This window comes from Neomonachus schauinslandi, chromosome 4 (assembly GCF_002201575.2).
Source record: "Neomonachus schauinslandi chromosome 4, ASM220157v2, whole genome shotgun sequence".
Classification (NCBI taxonomy): Eukaryota; Metazoa; Chordata; class Mammalia; order Carnivora; family Phocidae; genus Neomonachus; species Neomonachus schauinslandi.
Genome location: NC_058406.1, coordinates 33,637,383 through 33,657,903, shown reverse-complemented (window position 1 = coordinate 33,657,903; position 20,521 = coordinate 33,637,383). Strand labels below are relative to the sequence as shown.

Below are 20,521 nucleotides of genomic sequence, written 5' to 3'. Positions count from 1 at the left end.
GGGACAGGGAGACCTCCACACTTCTGGGACTGAGGAGGCTGGCCCAGGCTCAGGGTGTTACCCCCAGGCGCCTTTGTGGTCCCGGAGGGGCTGCAAGCAGTGGAGTCTCAGGGCAGCAGACAGAAGGGGTGGGGTGGGGCCAGTCGGGGCTGGAGCCTCATAGTGGCACCCTTCTTCCACATGCTGCACCCTCATGAGAAAGAAGGAACCTGCCAGGCTGCGCCCCAGGCCTTGGGAGTCAGTCACTGGGCATCAGGAGCCCGGGCCTCAATAGCAGAGTATCCCCTTCCCCAGGCTCTACGTGCTGAAGCTCTCAGACGACATCGGGAAATTTGGGGAGGTGCGACTGCCCCTCCTCGGCTGCCTTGGTGTCTCTTGGGTGGTGGTCTTCCTCTGCCTCATCCGCGGGGTCAAGTCTTCAGGGAAAGTAAGTATACCCCTCCCCCAGCAGGGTCTGTGCCCACCCAGAAAGACCCTGCTTCCCCTGCCAGGGTTCTGTGTAGAGGTTGGGGGCAGGCGGTGATGAAGGGACATGGGAGGGGAAGAGCAGCCAGAGGGTGGTGGGGTGGTGGCTGGGGGGCCAGGCAGGGGGTGCCCAGGGTGGGAAGAGCTGGGAGGAGTCCAGCGGAGCCTGTCTCGTGCACAGGTGGTGTACTTCACAGCCACATTTCCCTACGTGGTGCTGACCATCCTGTTCGTCCGAGGTGTGACCCTGGAAGGAGCCTTCACGGGCATCATGTACTACCTGACCCCGCAGTGGGACAAGATCCTGGAGGCCAAGGTGGGCCATGGAGTGTGGCCTGGAAGGGGGGGGAGGGGCCAAGAGGTGCCCGCCTCTGACCCCCGCTGCTCTGCCCATCCCGCCCCGCAGGTGTGGGGGGATGCCGCCTCCCAGATATTCTACTCGCTGGGCTGCGCGTGGGGAGGCCTCATCACCATGGCTTCCTACAACAAGTTCCACAACAACTGCTACCGGTGAGCCCCCACCCCCCGCCAGCCCCGGGCTGCCCCCTCCACCCAGCAGCCTTCCCCAGGCTTTCCCAGATCCGCAGACCCAGTGCAGCCTGCTGGGCCTCCCCCGAGGGCCCTGCATTGCACTCACGGCCTGGAGGTCCTGGGAGTGCTGGGTCTGGAGTGGGTCACTGGGGAACACAGAGAGAAGGCGGGGGAACGGTGATGCCCCAGGGGTCTCTGGGGCCTCGAGAGCCTCAGCCCACTTAAGAAGGCCCAGAGCAGACCAGAAAAGAGGTTGAGGGGGCCTCTGTTCCTAGAACGTTCCATCTCAGGTCTCCTCTCTGCTCGACTGGGCAAGGGAAGCAAGCCGCGTGTCTTGAGCCCTGTTCTCCTCCCCACCAGGGACAGCATCATCATAAGCATCACTAACTGTGCCACCAGCGTCTATGCGGGCTTCGTCATCTTCTCCATCCTGGGCTTCATGGCCAATCACCTGGGTGTGGACGTGTCCCGTGTGGCTGACCACGGCCCTGGCCTAGCCTTCGTGGCTTACCCTGAGGCCCTCACCCTACTGCCCATCTCCCCACTCTGGTCCCTGCTCTTCTTCTTCATGCTCATCTTGCTAGGGCTGGGCACTCAGGTATGAGGCACGGGACGTGGGCCAGGGGCCTGGTGAGGGTGGAGGCCGGGCCGGAGGCCAGGCCCCTGCTCTGACGGCCACTTCCTGCAGTTCTGCCTCCTAGAGACGCTGGTCACAGCCATTGTGGATGAGGTGGGAAACGAGTGGATCCTGCAGAAAAAGACCTACGTGACCTTGGGTGTGGCCGTGGCTGGCTTCCTGCTGGGCATCCCCCTCACCAGCCAGGTAAGCCCCGAGGGAAAGGCTGGGCTGGAGTGGCCCGGGAGGGGGGCATCGTGGGTAGGGGAGCCGGGCTTCGGCACTCCCGGCTCAGCTGCCCACTGGCCCGCAGGCAGGCATCTACTGGTTGCTGTTAATGGACAACTACGCGGCCAGCTTCTCCCTGGTTGTCATCTCTTGCATCATGTGTATGTCCATCATGTACATCTACGGTAAGTGCGCAATCTTCTGTGGCCTCTCGTGTCCCGGCCCTGGCCTCCCCACGCTGCCCTGCCAGGCTTGCTGACACCCTTCTCTCAGGGCACCGGAACTACTTCCAGGACATCCAGATGATGCTGGGATTCCCACCGCCCCTCTTCTTCCAGATCTGCTGGCGCTTTGTCTCTCCAGCCATCATCTTCGTAAGTTCCTCAGCTGCCCGCCCCCCTCCCTGCTGCCCCCTGGCAAGTGTCCTTCTCTTGGGAACCAGCAGAGGGAGAGCAGGAGCCCATCCGTCTGGCCAGAGCTTCCCCCCACCATGACCCTCCCACGGGGTCTCCGCACCCACCACTCTGGCCACTGGGAGCCTGAGAGAGGTTGTATAGAGTCAGGCGGAGACTCAGAACCACCCGGGCACTGGCCTCGGCTTGGGAAGGGAGCTTAGAGCCCTTATTCAGCTGAAGACGGTGCCCAGCCTCGGCCGGGGAAAGCAGGCTGGCAGCGGCTGAGAGCCGGCCCTCCCTCCCTCCCTCCTGCGTGCTAGCCCCAGAGGGGCGTCGGGAACAATTAGTGATATCGGTGTCAGCCTCCATCGGCCTTGCTGATCCCTCTTAGCGGAGATGCTCAGGGTACGCGGTGTGAATGCATGGGTGTTCCAGAAGCGGGTTGTACAAGTCAGATGTCAGCTCCAGATCAGAGGCAACCTCCTACGCCTTCCAGGCACTGGAGGGGCCTGGCTCTGGAGAGGGAAGGCTCTCGTTCCCCCAGTATTCAACACCTGGGAGACTCCCATCAGGGAGCGGAATTGGAAGGACCTCCCGCCCTGGCCGGGAACCAGGCACTTTCTGCATGTTGTTCATGTATCAACCCATGTGATCCAACTCTCCAAGGTATCATTGTTATTCCCACTTGACAGATGAGGAAACTGAGGCACAGAGATGTTAAGTAATCGACCCAAGTTTACACAACTAATAACTGACAGAGTCGCTATTGGAAGCGGGTCGTCCCATCCGGAGCCTGTGTGCCGGGCCAGGGCTACACCAGAAACGGCCGCAGGAAGGAGGACTGGTCCATGGACTAAAAACCATCTGGTTTTGCTCCTTTATGCTCAGGGTGGGAGGAGGAGGCACAAAGTGTTTGTTGGTAGAATGGTCGCTCCACAGAGAAGAGGCAGGACCACCGGAGTGACAGAAGGGTCAGCCTAGCGGCAAGGGCAGCGTTCAGTCGTGTCCCTCTCATGCCCAGCTTCTCTGGGCCACAGGGAGCTCAGCACCGGATTCCTACTTTGGCTCATATTTCTGGCGGCGGAAAAGGCCCCTGAGGGCTGAGGTCTCCACCACATGGGGTGTGGGATCTTCCCCGAGGCTGGCACAGCACCAGCTCCGGCCACTGGCCCAGCTTTGAAACAGGAGCGTCGGAAGCCTCCTGTAAGTGGCCTCCTGTAAGTGGTGGGAGGCGGGGGAGGCCGGGCACTGCTGCCAAGCACCCCTCTTGAGGGGAGCTCATCCTCCAGAGCTCCGAAGAGGCTGCCGCCCTGGGCAGGGACCTGGGGTACCAGCCAAGGCAGAGCAGGAGGTAGGAAGGAGGCAGACCCAGGAAGGCTCCGGAGGGGCAGGCTCAGCCCGGGTACCGTGTCTCCGAGAGACTGAGGCAAAGTGGGCAGCACCCTCTCTGTGCTCAGAAAGCCAGGCCAGAGTCGCCCTAAGCTGAGGACTCCAGGCCCTGTGGACTTATGTTTCTGGGCTGTTGTGTCTTCTTTGGGGGTTTTACTTCTTTAGATTTCTGAAAGGCTCTTTTTGACAAACCATCTTTCTGTCCGCTGAAATAAGAGATTTGTTTACACCTTGATCAGCATCTAGTTCCACTCAGGAAACTGGTCATAAGCTCCTACTATGCGCAGCATCCCGGGAGGGGCCCCCTAGTGGGTGTGGGTCTTGCCGTCCTGAATTTGGTCACTAGGACGCAGCTGAGGGCTCAGGAGGCGGATGCTGAGCCCCCCTGGGGAATGGCCCGGGAGCCACCTGCCCATCTTTCTGCTTCCTTAGTTTGTTGTCGTTGCTGTGGCCTGGGCTTCATTTCCCATCCCACTCCTCTCTTTCCAAAATGGTTCCCAGTCCCCAGCCTGCCATTCACCATTTCTAGGCTTTGGAGCCTCCCTTATGGCTCCACAGCCATAGACAGGCAGGGCTTTGCCCTCTCCGCTCCCGCATTGCTCTCATCTCTGCACAAGTCCGTTCAAATCAGCAAGTGAGGTTGTGCCAGGCACTCTGCTGGGCATAGAGACCCTGATGCAGTCCCAGGAGGCCCTAGGCCTATGGGAAACATGAAACAAATGCTTAGCAGATGGAAAATGCCATTGACAGCCCTTTCAGGAAGAGGGATGAGAAATCTGGAAAGGCTTCTTGAAGGAGGTGTCATTTGTATGGGGTCTGACAGAGGAAAATGGAGAGATTCTCCAGAATAAATGAAGAGGGAAGAAGATGCTGGGTGCAACCGAGACATTGAGACGGGTAATGTGGCCAGAAGGATAAGTGAGGTCTCGCTGGGAGATGGCAAAAGCTCTAAGGCCCAGGATTTGGCAAAAGGGAGCCATCGCGAGTCTTTGAGGAGAACCGACTGACTTCAAAGGTGATTTCAATTGTTCCCTGGCCGGTTCAGGATTATGACGAAGGCACACCTCTCCTCTTCCATGATGCCTGATGCCTACCTGCCCCCCAGGCCCTGGACCTTCGGTTCCATCTGCTTCGTCCACTACCCAAACCTTGACATTGCCCCTGTCCTGCTCAAAATGCCTCTTCCTAGTTCGGGAGACTGGAGAGAAAGGGGAGGGGTGCTGGGAGAGGGACTGAGGCCTGGAGAATGGGGGGGCGGTGCTGGGCAGGCCTCACGGGCACTCCCGTCCCCTACTCTCCGCAGTTCATTCTCGTCTTCACGGTGATCCAGTACCGGCCAATTACCTACAACCACTACCAGTATCCAGGCTGGGCTGTGGCCATCGGCTTCCTTATGGCTCTGTCCTCTGTCATTTGCATCCCTCTCTATGCCCTGTTCCAGCTCTGCTGCACAGATGGGGACACCCTCCTCCAGGTGAGGGGTGGGGGCAGGCCACAGCCAGGTGAACAGGGAGGGGGTGTGTGGATGGGGCTTCCTGGCTCCCTTCTGAAGCGCCCACCCACCCTCCATGTCTACCTCTCCTGCAGCGTTTGAAAAACGCCACGAAGCCAAGCAGAGACTGGGGCCCCGCGCTCCTGGAGCACCAGACTGGGCGCTATGCCCCCACCATCCCACCCTCTCCTGAAGACGGGCTGGAGGTCCAGCCGCTGCACCCGGACAAGGCCCAGATCCCCATGGTGGGCAGTAACGGCTCGAGCCGTCTGCAGGACTCCCGGATATGAGCACAGCTGCCTGGGGAGGGCCCCACCCCCACCCGTGCTCCCACCACAGAGACTGGGGAGGCAGGGGACGGGGGTCACCACCTGCCCCTGCCATGCCCTGGCCAGGGCGGCTGCTGTCACCTTGGTCACCACTGGTAGCGTGGTCATTTGTGCTCGTGTCCCCAGTGTTTACAGGTCCTTTGGATGCCCAGATGGCAGCTGGGGATGGGTGTGGGCGATGGGAGGGTTGCCGGCGGGGGGCAAAGCACTTTGGAGGGGGGTCTAAGGCCAGGTCCCCAGAGGTCTGCTGGGCTTTACATGGCCTCTGATGCCCCCACACTCTGCCCTGAGCTGTGGTTCTAGGTGGCCCCCCTACCTGTCCCCCTCCTTGGGCCTCCAGCCTCCTGACCAGTGTTCCTGCCCTCAGGGCAGACCCCAGCCTCTGCCCAGGCAAATTTGGGTCTTCCTATCCAGGGGCAGGGTGAGGGGCTAAGGGGCTGTACAGTGTTACTCGTCAGGCTGTGCCGCCTAGCCCTGTTTGTCTGTGTAATTATTTTTGTAAAAATCGTATTATCTGTGGTTGCCACTCCCGTGCCCCCAGCCTTGGGCCCCCTCTGTCTTCCAGGCCTGCCTGCACCTCACTCGGCTGCTCTGGGGTCTCTGCACCTCATTCCAGCCCTGGCTGTCAGGCCCAGCCAGCAGAGGCCCATGACCCAGCAGCCTGCCCAAAGCACTGGTTTCTGGGGGGTAGGGGTGGGGCGCTGCTCAGCAAGAGGTTTGAGCCCAGAGCCCTGGGGAAGGGGACCTTACAGGAAACCCCCTTGCCCCCTCTCCACCAGGTGAAAGGTCCAGTCCTCCCAAACTGGGCTGCCCTTGTTCATGTGCCAAATGGCCCCAGCCCGCGTGCCCCATCCCCTCTCTGGAGCCAGAGCTCCACCCCACCCCCCCCAGCCCCGCAGTGTCCATCTGTCCGTCCTCTGTGCCCCTGTGTGCAGTGACAGCCCCGGAAGAGCCGCCTCTAATCCTCTGTAGCAATAACGGTGCACCAGCCACCCCGACCCCTCCGTGCACCACTAGGATTTTAAAGTCCATAGATTTTAATGAAATTTCTATTCCTGCCTCTGAGCTGCCGCTGTGCTTTGTCTGAGTGCCCCAGGGGCACAAGAGTCGGGGCTGGGATGAGACCTCTGCCGGCCAGGCCTTTGTGGAAGACCAGAAGAAGAAAGGCCAAAGGCCCTGATGGTCAGAACGAGACACCAGGGGCTTGGCGAGGGGGTGGGGCAAGAAGGGCCAGACAGATGGACAGCCCTGCATCCTGGCGAGGGCCCATCCAAGACTAGATCTGAAGCAGGCTGGGCCACAGCAGCTGAGAGGTGGCAGCGGCGGACGGGGTGAGTTCCAGCAGGAGCCGAAGCCTACTTCCCGGCCAGCCCTTCAGGTGGGGGCGTGGGGTGCCGCGCTGGACACCGGAGTGGACGCGGGCCTTTTCCCCACGCTGCACTGAAGCCTCCGTCGCCCGCGGCAGGTGGCAGTCAGGCCTCGGGGGCAGCGCTCCGGCGGAGGGGCAGGCAGGCAGCACTGGCGGGCCCCCCCCCAGCCTCCCGCAGCCCCGGGGGGGCAAGGCCAGCCTCCGGGACCCTGGCTGGAGGAGCCCACGGGCTGCTGCCTGGGCAGGAAAGAGCAGCTGTGAGCGAGCAGCGGCCTGACCCTTCGGCCACCCTGTCCCGCCGTGCCGCCGCCCTGGCTGACCTGTGGCTGGAGGAGACACAGGACGGCCTCAGAGGGGCCTGCAGCTCCCGTCGCATGGCCGCCTTCTGTTCCTTCAGCTCTGCAGGAGAGGCGCCTCTGAGACACAGCACCCAGCAGCTCTGGGGTGTGTACAAGTGTGGCGTGGGGAGCAGGAGACTGGGGGCCCTGGGGCCTCCTTGGGGTCCTCACCTGCCAGGGTGGGCTCTAGGGTTGCCTCAGAGGGCTGGGGGGCCCCTGTGTACTCCTCTTCCAGGCAGCGCTGCAGGGAGAACTGGCTCAGTGCCCCGGCCTTAGGCAGGGGTGGGGGAGGGCAGGACCCCCAAACTGGCTCAGGCAGTCCCTGGTCGGGGGGGACACTAGCCCCCCTGAAAAGCCCAGCTTGGTGAGGTGGTGGCTGGCTTGGACTCAAGACTTAGGGAAGGTAAGGAAGCAAAGACAGGGACAAATTCAGCAAGTTAATCTAAAAGTGCTGACCTTGGGCTAAGGGGCTCAACCAGAATCTTCTGGATTCACACATACAGGGATGGTGCACACGTGAGAAATGGCCAGAGGACTCACACACACCTTTCCATGCACATATGCACACAGACACACACGCACGTGGCTCTCACGCACCAGGTAAGAGGCAGCGGTGTCTACACTCAGCAGAAGGGCTCTGGGCAGGGAGGCCCAGGGCTGCAGCTCACCTGCAGGGTGGGGATCATCCTCTCCAAGGTGTGACACTCCCCCTCCAGGAGGCTCCTGGGACACATGGAGGATGGCAGCCGCGACCAGCTCCACAGGACCCAGTCTCAGCTGAGCCCTCCACCCAGCCCCTAACCTCCAGCCTCCCCGCCTCCAGGCCCTCCCGCCTCAGCCTGCCCTGCTCTCTGTGGCCGGGTGCTGCCCGCAGCCTTCTACCCCCACCAGCCTCCGCCAGGGCAGGATGTGTCCTCCCCGTGCCTACCTCACAGTGCCCATCATCCTCTCTTCTGCATTACGGCAGGGGCCTCCTCCAGCCTCCCTTCTCTCCCGCATCACAGCCCCTCCCCTGCTTAAAACCCTTCCATGGTTCCTCAGGCCTCAGAGCCTGCTGGCATCCCTGCTTGACCACTTCCTGGCAGCAACCACAGCGGCCCTGCAGCAACCTGCCCTTGCCACCCCTCAGCCTTCCCCTCCTGGTCTCCCCACCAGGTGTGTGGCCACCTTCTCCTCTCCCACAGTCCAGTCCCGGTACTTCAAGACCTGTCCCGGCCCCATCCACCCTGTGTCCATCCCCACCACGCACACTCAGGGGCCTCACCGCAGGTGTCCAGCAACCTGGTCGATGCTGGACACATTCAGCTGGTCCTTGATGACGCTGAGGTCCCTCTGACTGCTGCTGGCAGATGAGGTCAACGTTACTCTCCCCATGTTGCCTCACCCCAGGCCTTCAGGACACAAGTGCCACTTCTCCTAGACAGTTCTGTGTCTTTTCTCGCAAAGGCAACATAGTATAGTGCAAAGGGGAGGAATTCTGGAGCCTGGTTTGCAAATGGGCTCTGTCACCCTTCAGTGTGTGTGACCTTGGGCAAGTGGATTATCCCTTCTGAGCTTTAGTTCCTCGTCGGTAAAAGGGGGCCATCATTCCCCCAAAGGGTTGTGTGAGAACTAGAAATAAGTTGCTGCTGCCATTCACTTACGAACGCGCTCCTGTTCCTTTATCTCATTCAGTCCCCAGCTCTCCCTAGCCCAGCTCTCGTTGATCCCTGCATGTGGTTGTAGGAGGTCCAGCTCCAGGCCAGGAACTTCTCCGTGGAGCCACGTGGAACCCACCAGCTGGCTGGGGTCTGCTGCCAAGCAGGGACAGATCCCTCCTCTCCTGCCACCACTTTACCTGGGTTCACCAGCTCTCATCTGCAATATGTCCTGTTCTGGCAAATCACACCTAGGCTCCTCCAAGGCAAAGCGCAGGACCCTGGGGCTATACTGGACCCAAGCCTGGGTCTGGTCCCTGCAGAAGGTGCACCGAAGGTAATTTAGGGGCTCCTTCCAGGGAACCATCAAAGGCAATCCTGGCCCCTTATCAGGCGCAGGGCTAGCCCCTCTTAGTTCTGCTGTGGGGTCTAGCCCTAGCCCTAGGTCTGAGGTTCCCACCTGCCCTCGCAGATGGCCTTCTGGCGGAGCCCCAGGAGCAGCTGCCTCAGTTCCTGGCGCACAAGGTCTCTTAGGAGGGGCGGTGGTGCCAGAAGGGAGGAGGGGTCAAAGGTGGGGCGGGAGCCAGAGGCTTGGGAGGATCGAGCCTCTTGGAGCAGTGACTGTAGCATCACCACCTGCAAGGAGAGCTGGGACACCTTGCGACTGGGGAGAGAAGTGACGGGAGTGAAGGGGGCTGGGGGACTGAGGGGCAGAGCGGAGTCAAGAGGGCTGGGAGGACAGTGAGATCCGGCAAGATCTCGAGAGCTATCGGGCAGGACTAGGGACCCGGAGGAGGTGGGGAAATCACCCGAGTCGTGGGACAGGCCTGGAGTGTGGCCCATCTGCCCACTCCCCACCTCTGCCCGCAGCTCCAGGCTCAGGTCCACCGTCGTCTCCCCCAGAATCCTCTTCACTTCGGGCCGCTCCGGGAGCGGAACGTGTTCCTCTACCAGCTCCCACAGAGACGGGGAGTCCTGGAGCATGGCCCGCCCGCGCCGCCGCCCCCCGTCGAGCGGCCCCAGGCTCGCACCTGCGGGAGAGCAGGTGGCGGCGCCGTGTTACCGGGAGAAGGCTGGTCGCCCAAGGCTGGGCCCCGCCCACCCGCGCCCCGCCCCTTCCCGGCCTCACGGGCCACGCCCCCAGCCCGTCGCGCTCCCCGGCCTCTCCCCAGCCCCACCCTTGTTCTGCCACCAGTCTCAGCGACTGGAATTACCCGGTCCGGAGCCGCCGGTCTCTGGCGCTGTCCCTTGTGCCCCGCTTCTGGCTGACTCTCGGGGGCCGCTGTTCCCGGTCACGGCCCCCAGGAGCCGGGCAGTGGGGACCGGGGGCCTAGCCCCGCCTCTTCCGCGCGGCCGTCACCCGGGAAACCACGCCGCTACCCAGGCTCCGCCCCCAACGATTCCAGGTGGGGTGGGCGGTACCAGCTAGCCCGGAGTCGGACCCGCCGCCGCGAGGGGTGGTCTGGGAGAGTCCGAACCATCCAGAATCCTGGTGCCAAGCTCTCTGGGCTCGTCTCCGGGCAGCTTTCGGTTTCGGGGCAGGTGGGAAGAGCCGAGAAATCGGAGCCCACTGGGGTTGTTATTACTTCGTTGCCTCTCGTAGCCTGGAGGCAGCGGCTGGGTAAACCTTTCCTCAGGGTCGGCGGAAGTCTCGCGAGCGGCTGCGCTTGCAGAGGCCTGGGGAACCAGGACAGCCCGGGCCACCAGGACAGCCCGGGCCAGACAGACCGAGAAATCGGTGGTGCCCTCCCACAACACACACCGGGTCTGGAATCTGGGCCCAGATTCCCTAACCTCAAGCAGACAAAGGGGCTGCTCCATTCACGTTTTTTACTAAAGCACCCACACAAGTTTCTGTGCAATGTACAAACAACGAGCTGGCCCTGGGGGCTACTGCCTTCTCTCTGAGACAGGGAGGCGGGAACCAGACTGACTGATCTAAGCCCCACCCGCCCCCCATGCAAAGCCCAACCCCAAGATCCCAGGCAGCGACACAGCACCCCCTCTGGTCCCCTCCTGGGGCTGCTCCTCAGCAGGGGGCGCACCAGAGTTTGCCCCTACAATGTTGAATGAAAAAGGTTTCCCCTCCCCTGGGAGCACGGGGGATCCCCAAGTCTGAGAATTCCCCCTGGAAGCGACACTGCCCCCTAGTTGTACCTCCCACTCTTCCAGGCCCTAGGGGACTCAAGGGGGGAGAAACTGAGGCACAGAGAGGTGGAGTGACCTAGCCCAGGCCACTCGAGAGGCAGTGCAGGGGCTGGCCCGACCCTGACAGTGAGGGAGGGCTGGGCTGGGGAGGGAGGAGCAGAAGAAGGGTTGACCCCAGAGAGGGCCACACTGGAGGGGCTTGCCCAGGTTGGAAGTCCCCCAAAGTAGGTTCTGAAACTTCCAGGTGCAGCTGGGGGAGGCCTATGGAAGACCCTCCGAAAACAGAGCCCATAGTCTCAGTCCTGGGGGATCCCCCACAGAGTAGCCGCCAGCCAGGCTATGTAGGTCAGTCCTCTGGCAGGCAATCCTTGGCACTGGGAGCCTTTGTCCATTAGCATCAGCCCCGAGGGGGCCATGATGGGGGCCGCCCAATGTCCACTGTGATATTGGTGAAAAGTGGTTGCCGAGACACCTCCAAGACCTGGTACCGCACTGACCCGATGCCATCCCGCTTCATGGTCAGCTTCGTGTTTTGAATCTTGGTAAACCTAGATAGGATGGAAGTGGGTCCAGATCAGGGCTACCCAATAAACCAAATATGGGATCTCTGGGGCTAAGGCTCAAGCCACCCTGGCTTCTTTCAGGGATGACTCAGTTCTCACCAAACCCTCTGCCCGTCACCTGCTTGGAGCCCTTTTGCTCTGGCATCTGCCTTCAAAACAGAGATCTTACCCCCTTGAGTCCAGAACTGTAACACCCTCACAAATCTCCTTCTGAGCTCATGTTCTTCTAAGCCTTAGACCCAGACACGGGCATCCCATAGGCACCTCAAAGGCAATGTGTCCTGTGTTGGATCATCGTCTGTACTCCCCAAGACCCTCTTCTCTTTGCTATCTTCTCTGTCCCCCACCACTTACTTAATGAGCAGTCCCCAAGTGCCAGGCTCTGCTCTTAAGTAGCAGGGGCCCAGTCAGGAACAGGACAGTAAGTCCTCCCTCTCATGGCAAGTCTGTTCCACTAGGGGAGACAGGTAACAGACAAGGAGCACACCAGAATGCTAAGGGAGACAGGGGAGGGAGACCAAGATGGTTGCCTTGGAAGGGGTGAGCGCACGACACCAAGCTGACAGCAGGGGGAAGGGCATTCCAGGCCGAGGTAAGCACAGGCTGACCCTACACTGGAAATGAGATTTTGAACAGCCAGTGGTTTGAGCTTAATGGGCCAAGGGCGTAAGAACAGCTTGGAGGCTAGAGCATGTAGGGGTGGGGCTCTGTAAGTCAGAGGATGCAGTTTTTTTTATTTCTAGGAGTGAGAAGACGGGGATTTTTAGCCCAGTGGGAGGCATGCGGGGAGGGCCAGAGGACAGGAACAATAGAAGGACGAGGGGGAAACAGGGAAACTAGGGAGAGGCCACTGCAGGAGTCCAGACAAGAGGACAGAGGCTGTGCTTGGGCAGAGGGGGTGAAGGGAAAAGCGGACGGGCTCAGAGATGTTTGGGGAGTGGCACTGACAGGACCTGCTGATGGTTTAGACACGCAGGGTGAGCGAACGAAGAATCCAGGAGAACTAGATTTGAAGCAAAAGCAACTAGGTGGATGGAACCATTCATTTCTTTAAGCCAGAAATGCCTTGCTGTCTTGCCACTTCCTCACCCAAGGTCGACATCACTCATTCATGACGACACCGAGACCTGACACAGGACCAAGGCTCCTGGCATGTGCTTCCGGAGCTCCACTCCCACCCTCGTCACAACCGTTTTGATCCTCCCGGTCTTTCTGAGCTTAGCTCAGATCCCTCTCCAGAGCCATCCCAACACCGAGCACTCTCCCTCAGATGCCCTGCAGCCCCTCTTCTCCCTTCCCTGCTTGCCCTGGTTTTTTTTTTATCTGAACTGCTTTTTCATCAGCTCCCTGGATGCCCAGTGCTTCATGCTCCTGCCAAAGGCCAACCCTCCACTGGTGCTGCAGCCTACCTCCCCACTCTTACACCCTGCCTTCAGAGCAGAACAACCCTACTGTTCCATCTGGGCACGCGGCAGCCTCACGCCCAGCACACCCCTGGGCCCCGTGACTCCTCCAAACCTGGTCAGCTTCCTTCCTGGCCCACCAGCAGCTCTGCCAGCCCTTCTTCACCTTCTTCAAACTCAAAGGGTGATCCTTTCAAACCCAAATCTGATCCTGCCCCCTTCCTTGCTTAAAGCTCTCCCATGACTCCCCAGTGCCCCTGGGACAAAAGTGAAACTCCCAACCTGGGATCCGAGACCCCAAACACCCAGCACCGACCCCACTACTGTCACTCCCAGCCCTCAGTGACTATAATACCAGAGTCCCAGACTCTTAACTTATACCATGTATGTTCACATTCCAGACTCCTGCAAATACCATTCCTTTTCTCCAAACTGGCCTCCTCCACTAGCCTGGTGAATACAGCACTGTGCCCAAGGCAGGTGTGTGACAAACACGTGTGGAATGAATGCTCTTTCAAACTCCGGTTTACCATCACCTCCTCCAGGAGGCCTCCCACCATCACTCCTTCTTCTGCCGGGGCAGCACCTTGCCCTGATCACCTGGTGCTGTAACTGCCTGTCTCCCTCGCTACAGTGAACTTCACATGGGCTGTCAGGGACTGGCTCTGGGCTCCCCCCGACCCGGCCCCCATCCCCCAGGTTAGAGCAGTGCCAGGAAGCCCTTGTCTACACTGCACATGCCCTTGGGTGCCTCTCCCAGCCAGCGCCAGCGCCAAATGTTGCTACATCCTCAGGGACGGAGAGGCCTGCTCCAGGCTCAGAGGGATCAGCACTGTCTGTCTGCACCCTGCCCCACGTTGCTCAGGCCACCTTTGTTAGGTCCCCAGGCCGAGGAGCTGTGCCCAGTGCCTGCTCCCTCTTGTCCTATCCCCTCTGGCACAAGGGAGGTCTGTGAGGACACCGACGGGAATGTAATCTACTCAGGGATGATTTGAACTCTGCCTTTACATTTTTGTCACCTCTAGGAATTAGGCCAGGGATGACCGAAGTCTGGGGTGAGGCTGAGCTAGAGGTCGGGGATCAGGGATCAGGGGTCTGGGAGTCAAGGGTTCAGGGGCCTTGGGAATCACGTCTAGGGATCAGTGGCACTGGGGAGTCCCTTCTAGGGAGTAAAGGATTAGGGGCACTTGGGGTCACCTCTGTGGGTTGGGCTCGTTATGCTTGTCCCGGTCGTGCTTGATCATGCGGTAGCGGCCTATGCGGATGTCTGGGCGCGAGATCTTCATCCCAGTCAGGGAGATCCTGGGGATGGGGACAGACGGGCTGGAGCAGGCACCAGGAAGGGCAAGGAGCCTCGCCCGGTCTGCACTGCATCTTCTGCACCCAGTCTACTCCCTCCCCCGGCCCTACTCACCGGTTGAAGATGTCGTCATCCTCGCCACCCCAGCCCCAGTACTCGTTGGGGAAGCCGTTGATTCTCAGAAACTGGGCTTTACTCAGGCCTGACACGCCTCCAAAGTAGCCAGCGTAGGGCAGCCTGTGGCACGAAGGGCACGTGTCAGCTGAGGGGCCGGAGGGGATTCCGGGGGGAAGGCCAGAGATGGGTGAGGGGCCAGGAGCAAGGGGGTGCTGGGTGCGGTACGGACCGTCGGGCCGGGGAGTCTGGGTCCAGCTGAGAAGGGAGCCCTCACCGGAAACCGAACTTGTCCATGGCAATGGCGAAGTGGCGGGGCTGGTCACCACAGCGGTACAGGTTGCGGTCATCCATGGGGACCAGGTCCACGTCACTGAAGATGAAGCAGTCGTATGTGGCGTCCTCCTTCAGCGCCTCTAGGAAGCCTACGTTGAGCAGCTTGGCCCGGTTGAAGGTGTCCTCGCCGTGCTGGGGGTGGGGCAGGGGACAGGTCAGCTCTGGGCCTATGACTGGCAGGCACCTGCCACTTTACCACTGTCCAGAGCGCTCCCCAAGGGGCTCCTACTCCCTGCCTGCCCCCACCCCACTCTGAATGGCTTCCCTAGGTCCTGCCTTCCAAGGCCTTCCAGGACTTGGCTTCAGGCTCCTCTCCCACTGTTTCCCTCAGACCCCAAGGCCCAGCTGCACTATGTTCCTCAGCAGCCCCGGAACATGCCAGACTCTTTACTGCCTCAAGGCCTTGCTGTCAGCTCTGGAATGCTCTCCTCTGACGGTCAAGCTTGTGTGTGGACAGGCATCCATGCTCACACCTCCCTGCCTCCGCGTAATCATTTCTTCTGTCCTGTGAGCTTCACTTAGTGTCCCGTTACACTGTGACTTAAGAGCGCTCGTTTCGTTCATTCTTTCACCCCTCACTCCAGCAGGCCCTATAGTCCTGTCCTGGGCGCCAGGCATCTTCTCTGTGCCAATGGGAGCCTTAGAGAACAGCAGCCCTGAGCCCACTGCATCCCTGCTGAGCACACTCACAACATGAGATGAACAGTGAATGCCCCAAATAACCAGTGTCGAAGACAAAGAAACCATGGGTACTGAGCCACTGAGCCTCAGCCACCTATCCCTTCTGGCTCATCTGGATCCACGTCTAGCTTCCCGTGCAGCCTCTGAGACCGGGACAGGACCTGGCTAGATTCACTTGTCTCCCCAGCAAAATGCCAAGCACAGGGTGTACAGGCAGTCATGGCCCAGTGAGCCGGGGGTCCCCTGAGAAATGGGGCTGCAGGCCAGACCTCCTGGAGGTTGGGTTCCTGGCCACGCATGCCCATGCTCCAAATTCTAGCCAGAGCAAGGAGGATCCCATGGAAGGAGCTGGCCGCTGGGCTCCCTGTCCCAACCCACCATCTCTAGGGTGGAGCTAGACCGGCCCCTGGAGAGGGGTCTCCAGGCGGGCCCCTCCAGAGGGAGAGGAGGAATCACGGCCCCTCCTTCCCACCAGCCAGCCTGGTCCCGATGGGGTGGGAGCGGCTCACCCTGCTTGCTCTCTTTCCTTGCCCTGCACCTTCCCTCCCACCAGCCCTTGCAGCAATTGTGCATTTTCTCCTGGCTCATCGGCTCTCCTTTCTGACCTTTCTCACCAGCCAGGAGCCCTGAGTTTCTCCCACGCGGCTCATAAACATGCCCAATTTTACCCCATCTGAAAAAGAAACCTCTCTAGCCACGGCCCTACCTTTGCCTCCCCTTCTCGGCAGAGTGGTTTTTTTTTTTAAAGAGTTGCCTCCAATTGGCTATTTCCATTTTGTCAAATCTGATTCCTTCTTCAACCCACTGCAATCTGCTTCCGCCCCCACCATGCCCCTGAAATGGTTCTCACTGGGCCCACCTTGTTGCTAAATCCACTGGACGCTTCTTAGTCCATATCCTTCCTCCCCCGGCAGTGCTCACGTAGCTGCCATGCTTCCTTCTGGACACTTATTCCTGGGCTTCGGGGACACCACACTCTCCTGGGACTCCCCGAACCTTTCTGGCCAACCTTCCCAGTCTGTGGTGCTGTCCCTTCCCCCACCCATCCCTTACATGCTGGCTTTCCCCTCTCAGGCCCCGTGCTCCCCGGACAGGCTGGACATTGTTGGCTTTAGGGACCATCCGCATGCTGGTGGCTCCCAGATCCCTCTCGGCACCTTAGACCTCGCTGCTGGGTGGACTCATGGGTCCAACTGCCGGCTGAACATTCCTCTCATACTTCACCCGGACACTCAAACTCATCCCATGCAAAAAAGAATTCAGAGTCAAGCTCTCCCCCAGACCTGGCCAACCCCCTGCGTTCTCACTCACAGGTGCAGCTAACCACACAGCAAATGGCCAAGAAGAACCCTCGAGGTGTCTGGCGTCTCCCTTTCCTTACTCTCTACCGTGTCACATCTCTCCCACTGCAGCCGACCCACACACAGGTTCACTGTCTCTCTCCTGAACATCGTAGCCTCTTTGCAACTGGTCACCCCGCCTCCAGTCTCCCCCGCTCCAACCCATTCTCCACTTGCAACCAGAGCCATCTTCTCGATGAACAAGTGTACATGCTACTCCTCGCTTAAACCCTTCCAGGGGTGCCCCTGCCACCTTGAGGCTGGAGTGCAACTGCTTCGCATGCCTCCGGAGACCCTTCTGGATTTGGCCTCTGCCAGCAACTCCAGGCTCATCTTTGCTGCCCACCCTACACGCTGGACCCCACACCTCGGCCAACGGTTCCCCAACACACGAGACCGGTTCTCTGGATGGGGTCTGGGGCCTCCAGTCCGTCTGCCGGCTCATGCCTGTTCCTCCCTCAAGACCCATCTCAACTCCACTTCTCCACCCCAGGGCTGGACAAGGCCCCTCTGTGCCCCCACAGCCCCCTGCTCCAACTCATCCCACACCATCGTCCTGGAGTCTACAAGGATCCAAATCCAAGTGTGGGAGTCGTAAGTACCGGAAGGAGGACCCGCATCAGATCCTCCCCGGGTCCCAGCAGCCAGGCCCCTCCAGGCCCAGGGCAGGGCTGAGACACTGAGCTGAGTTCCCGGGCCTCTGCTGTGGCCGTGGCCCTCACGCAGACCTCATCCCTCTCCCAGGCTCTAAGTCCCCCTCTCCAAGGGCTTCTCCACAGCTCCTCACAGCCAGCAGACCCTAGGTCTCACCTCCATGGGGCGGGGCCCGCCGAAGGTGGACCGGGGGGCCCATGCCCGCGGAGGCTGCGCACACACCCGTTGGCATGCGCGCTCCCCTTCCCGCACCCGCAGACCCGCCCGTGGGAGCAGGGACACACACGCAGCCGCGCTCGTACGGTCACTCATGCACACCACCACGGGCGGACACGAAGCCACGCAGGCTCCCAACCCCACTCATGCACCGGGAGGCCCGGGGCGCTCCGGGGCCCTCTGGTGGCTAGCGCCCAGCCTGGGCCGTGGGCAGCACACCTGGTTGATGACGTAGACGCCGTAGCGCAGCCGCTGTCGCCTCAGGATGGGGTGCAGGTAGTGGAGCCAGTAGCGTAGGTGGTGCTCCCGGTGTCGAAAGGGGATGATGACTGCCACCGTCTGGGCAGGCGTGCAGTCGGGCGGCACATAGCGGCCGCCCAGGAGCACGCCAGGGTTCTCCCTCTGCACCCGCTCCAGAGGCATGGGCGAGGTGAACTCAATCAGCAGCCGGCCCACTGCAGGCAGGACGGGAGCAGGAATCAGGCCGCCATCGGAACCCAGGGACGCCAGCCCTCTCCCTCAGCCCCGCGGTAGGCCAGGGAAGCCCAGCAACAGCCCTCTCCCAACAGACCCGGAGCCCCTGCACCCCCGTGGCTCATTCCCCAAGTCAAAACGGCCAGGTCTTCTGCCCACCCCTCGAGGCAGGCCCGACCCTGCAGGCTCACCAAGACCAGGCGGCGAGTCAGGACAGGGAGGCAGGGCGGGAGCCGTGGGGCCGGGCCGGGCACTGGGAGCCTCGGGGAGCCCCGAGCTGGGGGCGGTGGTGTTGGGCCGAGAGCAGTTGGTGCTGCTGCTGGCAGCTGGGTGGAGGGCACGGGCAGGGCCGCGGGCACTGAAGCGGCTGAAGAAGGCCAGATGCTGGGCGTAGACGTCGAAGTAGAGGATGACCGCCACGAGAAAGTGCAACAGGCAGAGAAGGAGCACAGCCTTGCACACGCGCTCCAGCGTGCCCCCCAGCAGTCTGGTCATCCCGCAGGCGGCCGCCGGCCCGCCCGATGGGCCCGGGCATCCGGCTGCCGGCCTGAGCAGGGGGAAGGGAGAAACAGACCCAGCAGGTCAGGGCCCGATGGGCAAGGCTACCCCCCCACCCCATCTGCCTGGTGCTCACCCTCACAGACCTGCATTCTCACACATTACCTGCTCACACCCTGTGACACTCACGGACTCCCATTCTACCTGCAAAGAGACACACGGACACAGTCCCCAGCAACTCACTACTCACACATCGTCACACACCTGAGTACTAACCCACGTATGCATACATTCCTCATTCTTGCTGACACACACGCACACAAGCACAACCTCATGCCCCCTCACACTCAAGGTGCACGCCCTTATCGTGTGACTCAACACACACCTCTGTGTGTTCTCAGAAACATGAACACATGGCCTCTGATCACGGTGGTTCATACCTCCAAATGGAAACACATTTACCTGCAGACCCACATGTGTACCTGTGCCCCAGAGAACAGACACCCCACAGGGCACCATCCTCAACCCAGGACTCTTGGTCTGGGGAGGGGCGACCATTTACTGAGTACCTACCATGCAGGAGCGCTTGGTACTCATGACTTCAGTCAGTCCTCCCAGGAGCCTGGTGGGCAGTGGTTTGGTTGGACAGGTACCAGTGACAAGTAGGCCAGGCCAACTAGGACCAGGCTGGGAAGTGGCCCTCAGCATCCAGGAGGCCCAAATATGAACAAGATGTTTATGGGATTCTTTCCCTCTGGAGCGGAAGGTCAAAATACAGGGACGGGCATAAGACACCCTTCCTCCAAGACCTCAAGGATTGGGATGAACTTTCTGGAGTCTGCCCAGCACTGCTGGCTCTGATTTCGGGAAGAGGGACCGTCTGGGCCCTGGAGACGGGTCCAGCACCAGCATGGCAGGAAAGGGCCTGGCCTGGGCCACGGCTCCAGCTGCAGTTCCAACAGAACAGCACTCCTGGCAATGCCTCAGGGGGCGGGCTGGGTCTCAGAGATACACAGCACCACACAACCCCAGCCACCATGGGTCCCAGCTAAAGTCACCTGCACTCAGACACACTGAGAACTACAGAATCAAAGACACACCCCAATAACAGTAACAGTAACGCAGAGTCACACACTCACAAACAAAGCCGCTGCTCCTCGACGCACACAGCCATGCATGCAGGCTCCCGGGCGGCCCAGACGCCCGGCCCCACGTGCAAACATTCCCACCCCTCCCTCCGGGGCAGGGGTTCTGGGTCAGGCTGGCGACCAGGCTGCGAGTGCGTTAGGGCGGGGCTGAAAGGCAGACCGGCCTGCACACGTGGCTGCCCGGCACGGGGGAGGTAGCGAAGACTGGGTGGGTGTGGAGCCTGGGCGGGGGGTGGGGTGGGGGGGGGGGGGCGGGGATTGGGGGAGTGGAGGGGGGGCGGGGGCCGAGGCCAGGGGGAAACGTGAGTGGAGCGCCTCCCCGCGCCACGAGGCCAGGGCGAGCGAGGACAATAAGGAAAGCTGGCAGGGGGCGGGCAAGAGGAGCCGGAGGGGGGTTGGGGGGGTGGGGGGAAAAGAGTCGAGGGGGAGGGATGGAGGGGTGGGTAAACGCCAGGCCGGGGTCTGGCCGCCGGCGCCTCTCACCGGCTCCTGGGCGGGGATCACGGGGCCGCGCTCGGAGCGCTCCTCGCGGGGCCGGGTCTGGAATGTCTGGGCCCTGGACTGGGGGCCGCGCGCGCACCCCTCTCACCCGGCGCTCGGGGCTCAGCAGGGGGCACCGCTCCGGCTCGGACTGGGTTCCCGGCTCCTGTGGCTGCGGACGGCTCCGTCCCCCATTGCCCGGCCCCGCCGCCTCCCGCCGCCCGGTCAGCGGCCCCCGCGACCCCCGGGCCGCCTCCCGCCGCCGCCGCGGGCCATGGAGCCGAGCCGCCCCGGGGGCAGGGCGGGGCCGGGCGGCCGGGCAGACCCACGGACCCGCGGACCGATGGACCACAGCGCCGCCGCCTCCCTCCCGCGCT

The 20,521-nt window shown here is 61.4% G+C and overlaps 3 protein-coding genes across 6 annotated transcripts in view; 1 reads left to right on the top strand and 2 right to left on the bottom strand.

The window, feature by feature from the left end:
- The window catches only part of SLC6A9 (solute carrier family 6 member 9), a 32,093-nt gene extending 25,590 nt beyond the window's left edge, over nucleotides 1-6,503 (top strand). For all 3 annotated transcript variants that reach the window (XM_021683822.1, XM_021683823.1, XM_021683824.1), the window contains 9 exons: nucleotides 295-427; nucleotides 647-781; nucleotides 872-975; nucleotides 1,357-1,594; nucleotides 1,685-1,819; nucleotides 1,926-2,025; nucleotides 2,114-2,214; nucleotides 4,928-5,098; nucleotides 5,212-6,503. In XM_021683822.1, the coding sequence (XP_021539497.1) occupies nucleotides 295-427; nucleotides 647-781; nucleotides 872-975; nucleotides 1,357-1,594; nucleotides 1,685-1,819; nucleotides 1,926-2,025; nucleotides 2,114-2,214; nucleotides 4,928-5,098; nucleotides 5,212-5,406 (1,312 nt within the window). In that variant the 3' untranslated portion in view covers nucleotides 5,407-6,503. The remainder of the gene's footprint in view (nucleotides 1-294; nucleotides 428-646; nucleotides 782-871; nucleotides 976-1,356; nucleotides 1,595-1,684; nucleotides 1,820-1,925; nucleotides 2,026-2,113; nucleotides 2,215-4,927; nucleotides 5,099-5,211) is intronic.
- Nucleotides 6,504-6,819: 316 nt separating this feature from the next.
- On the bottom strand, nucleotides 6,820-10,035 carry CCDC24 (coiled-coil domain containing 24). Its single transcript, XM_021684436.2, has 9 exons — nucleotides 10,004-10,035; nucleotides 9,648-9,820; nucleotides 9,250-9,425; nucleotides 8,990-9,106; nucleotides 8,417-8,494; nucleotides 7,821-7,875; nucleotides 7,324-7,393; nucleotides 7,135-7,213; nucleotides 6,820-7,051 (listed from the first exon to the last, which is right to left on the bottom strand). The coding sequence occupies exons 2-9, from the start codon at nucleotides 9,771-9,773 to the stop codon at nucleotides 6,820-6,822; spliced, it is 933 nt and encodes a 310-aa protein (XP_021540111.2). The 5' UTR covers nucleotides 9,774-9,820; nucleotides 10,004-10,035.
- Nucleotides 10,036-10,605: 570 nt separating this feature from the next.
- B4GALT2 (beta-1,4-galactosyltransferase 2) lies at nucleotides 10,606-19,876 on the bottom strand. Of its 2 annotated transcripts, XM_044914004.1 has the most exons (7): nucleotides 19,656-19,876; nucleotides 18,210-18,565; nucleotides 17,764-17,999; nucleotides 14,595-14,785; nucleotides 14,318-14,440; nucleotides 14,101-14,205; nucleotides 10,606-11,485 (listed from the first exon to the last, which is right to left on the bottom strand). In XM_044914004.1, exons 1-7 carry the CDS (start codon nucleotides 19,688-19,690, stop codon nucleotides 11,335-11,337), a joined length of 1,197 nt encoding a protein of 398 aa, XP_044769939.1. In that variant the 5' UTR covers nucleotides 19,691-19,876; the 3' UTR covers nucleotides 10,606-11,334. The 2 variants fall into 2 exon arrangements, with proteins under 2 accessions (XP_044769939.1, XP_021539496.1); XM_021683821.2 differs by lacking the exons at nucleotides 14,101-14,205; nucleotides 19,656-19,876 and having other exon boundaries at nucleotides 18,210-18,601.
- Between the last annotated feature and the right edge of the window lie 645 nt (nucleotides 19,877-20,521).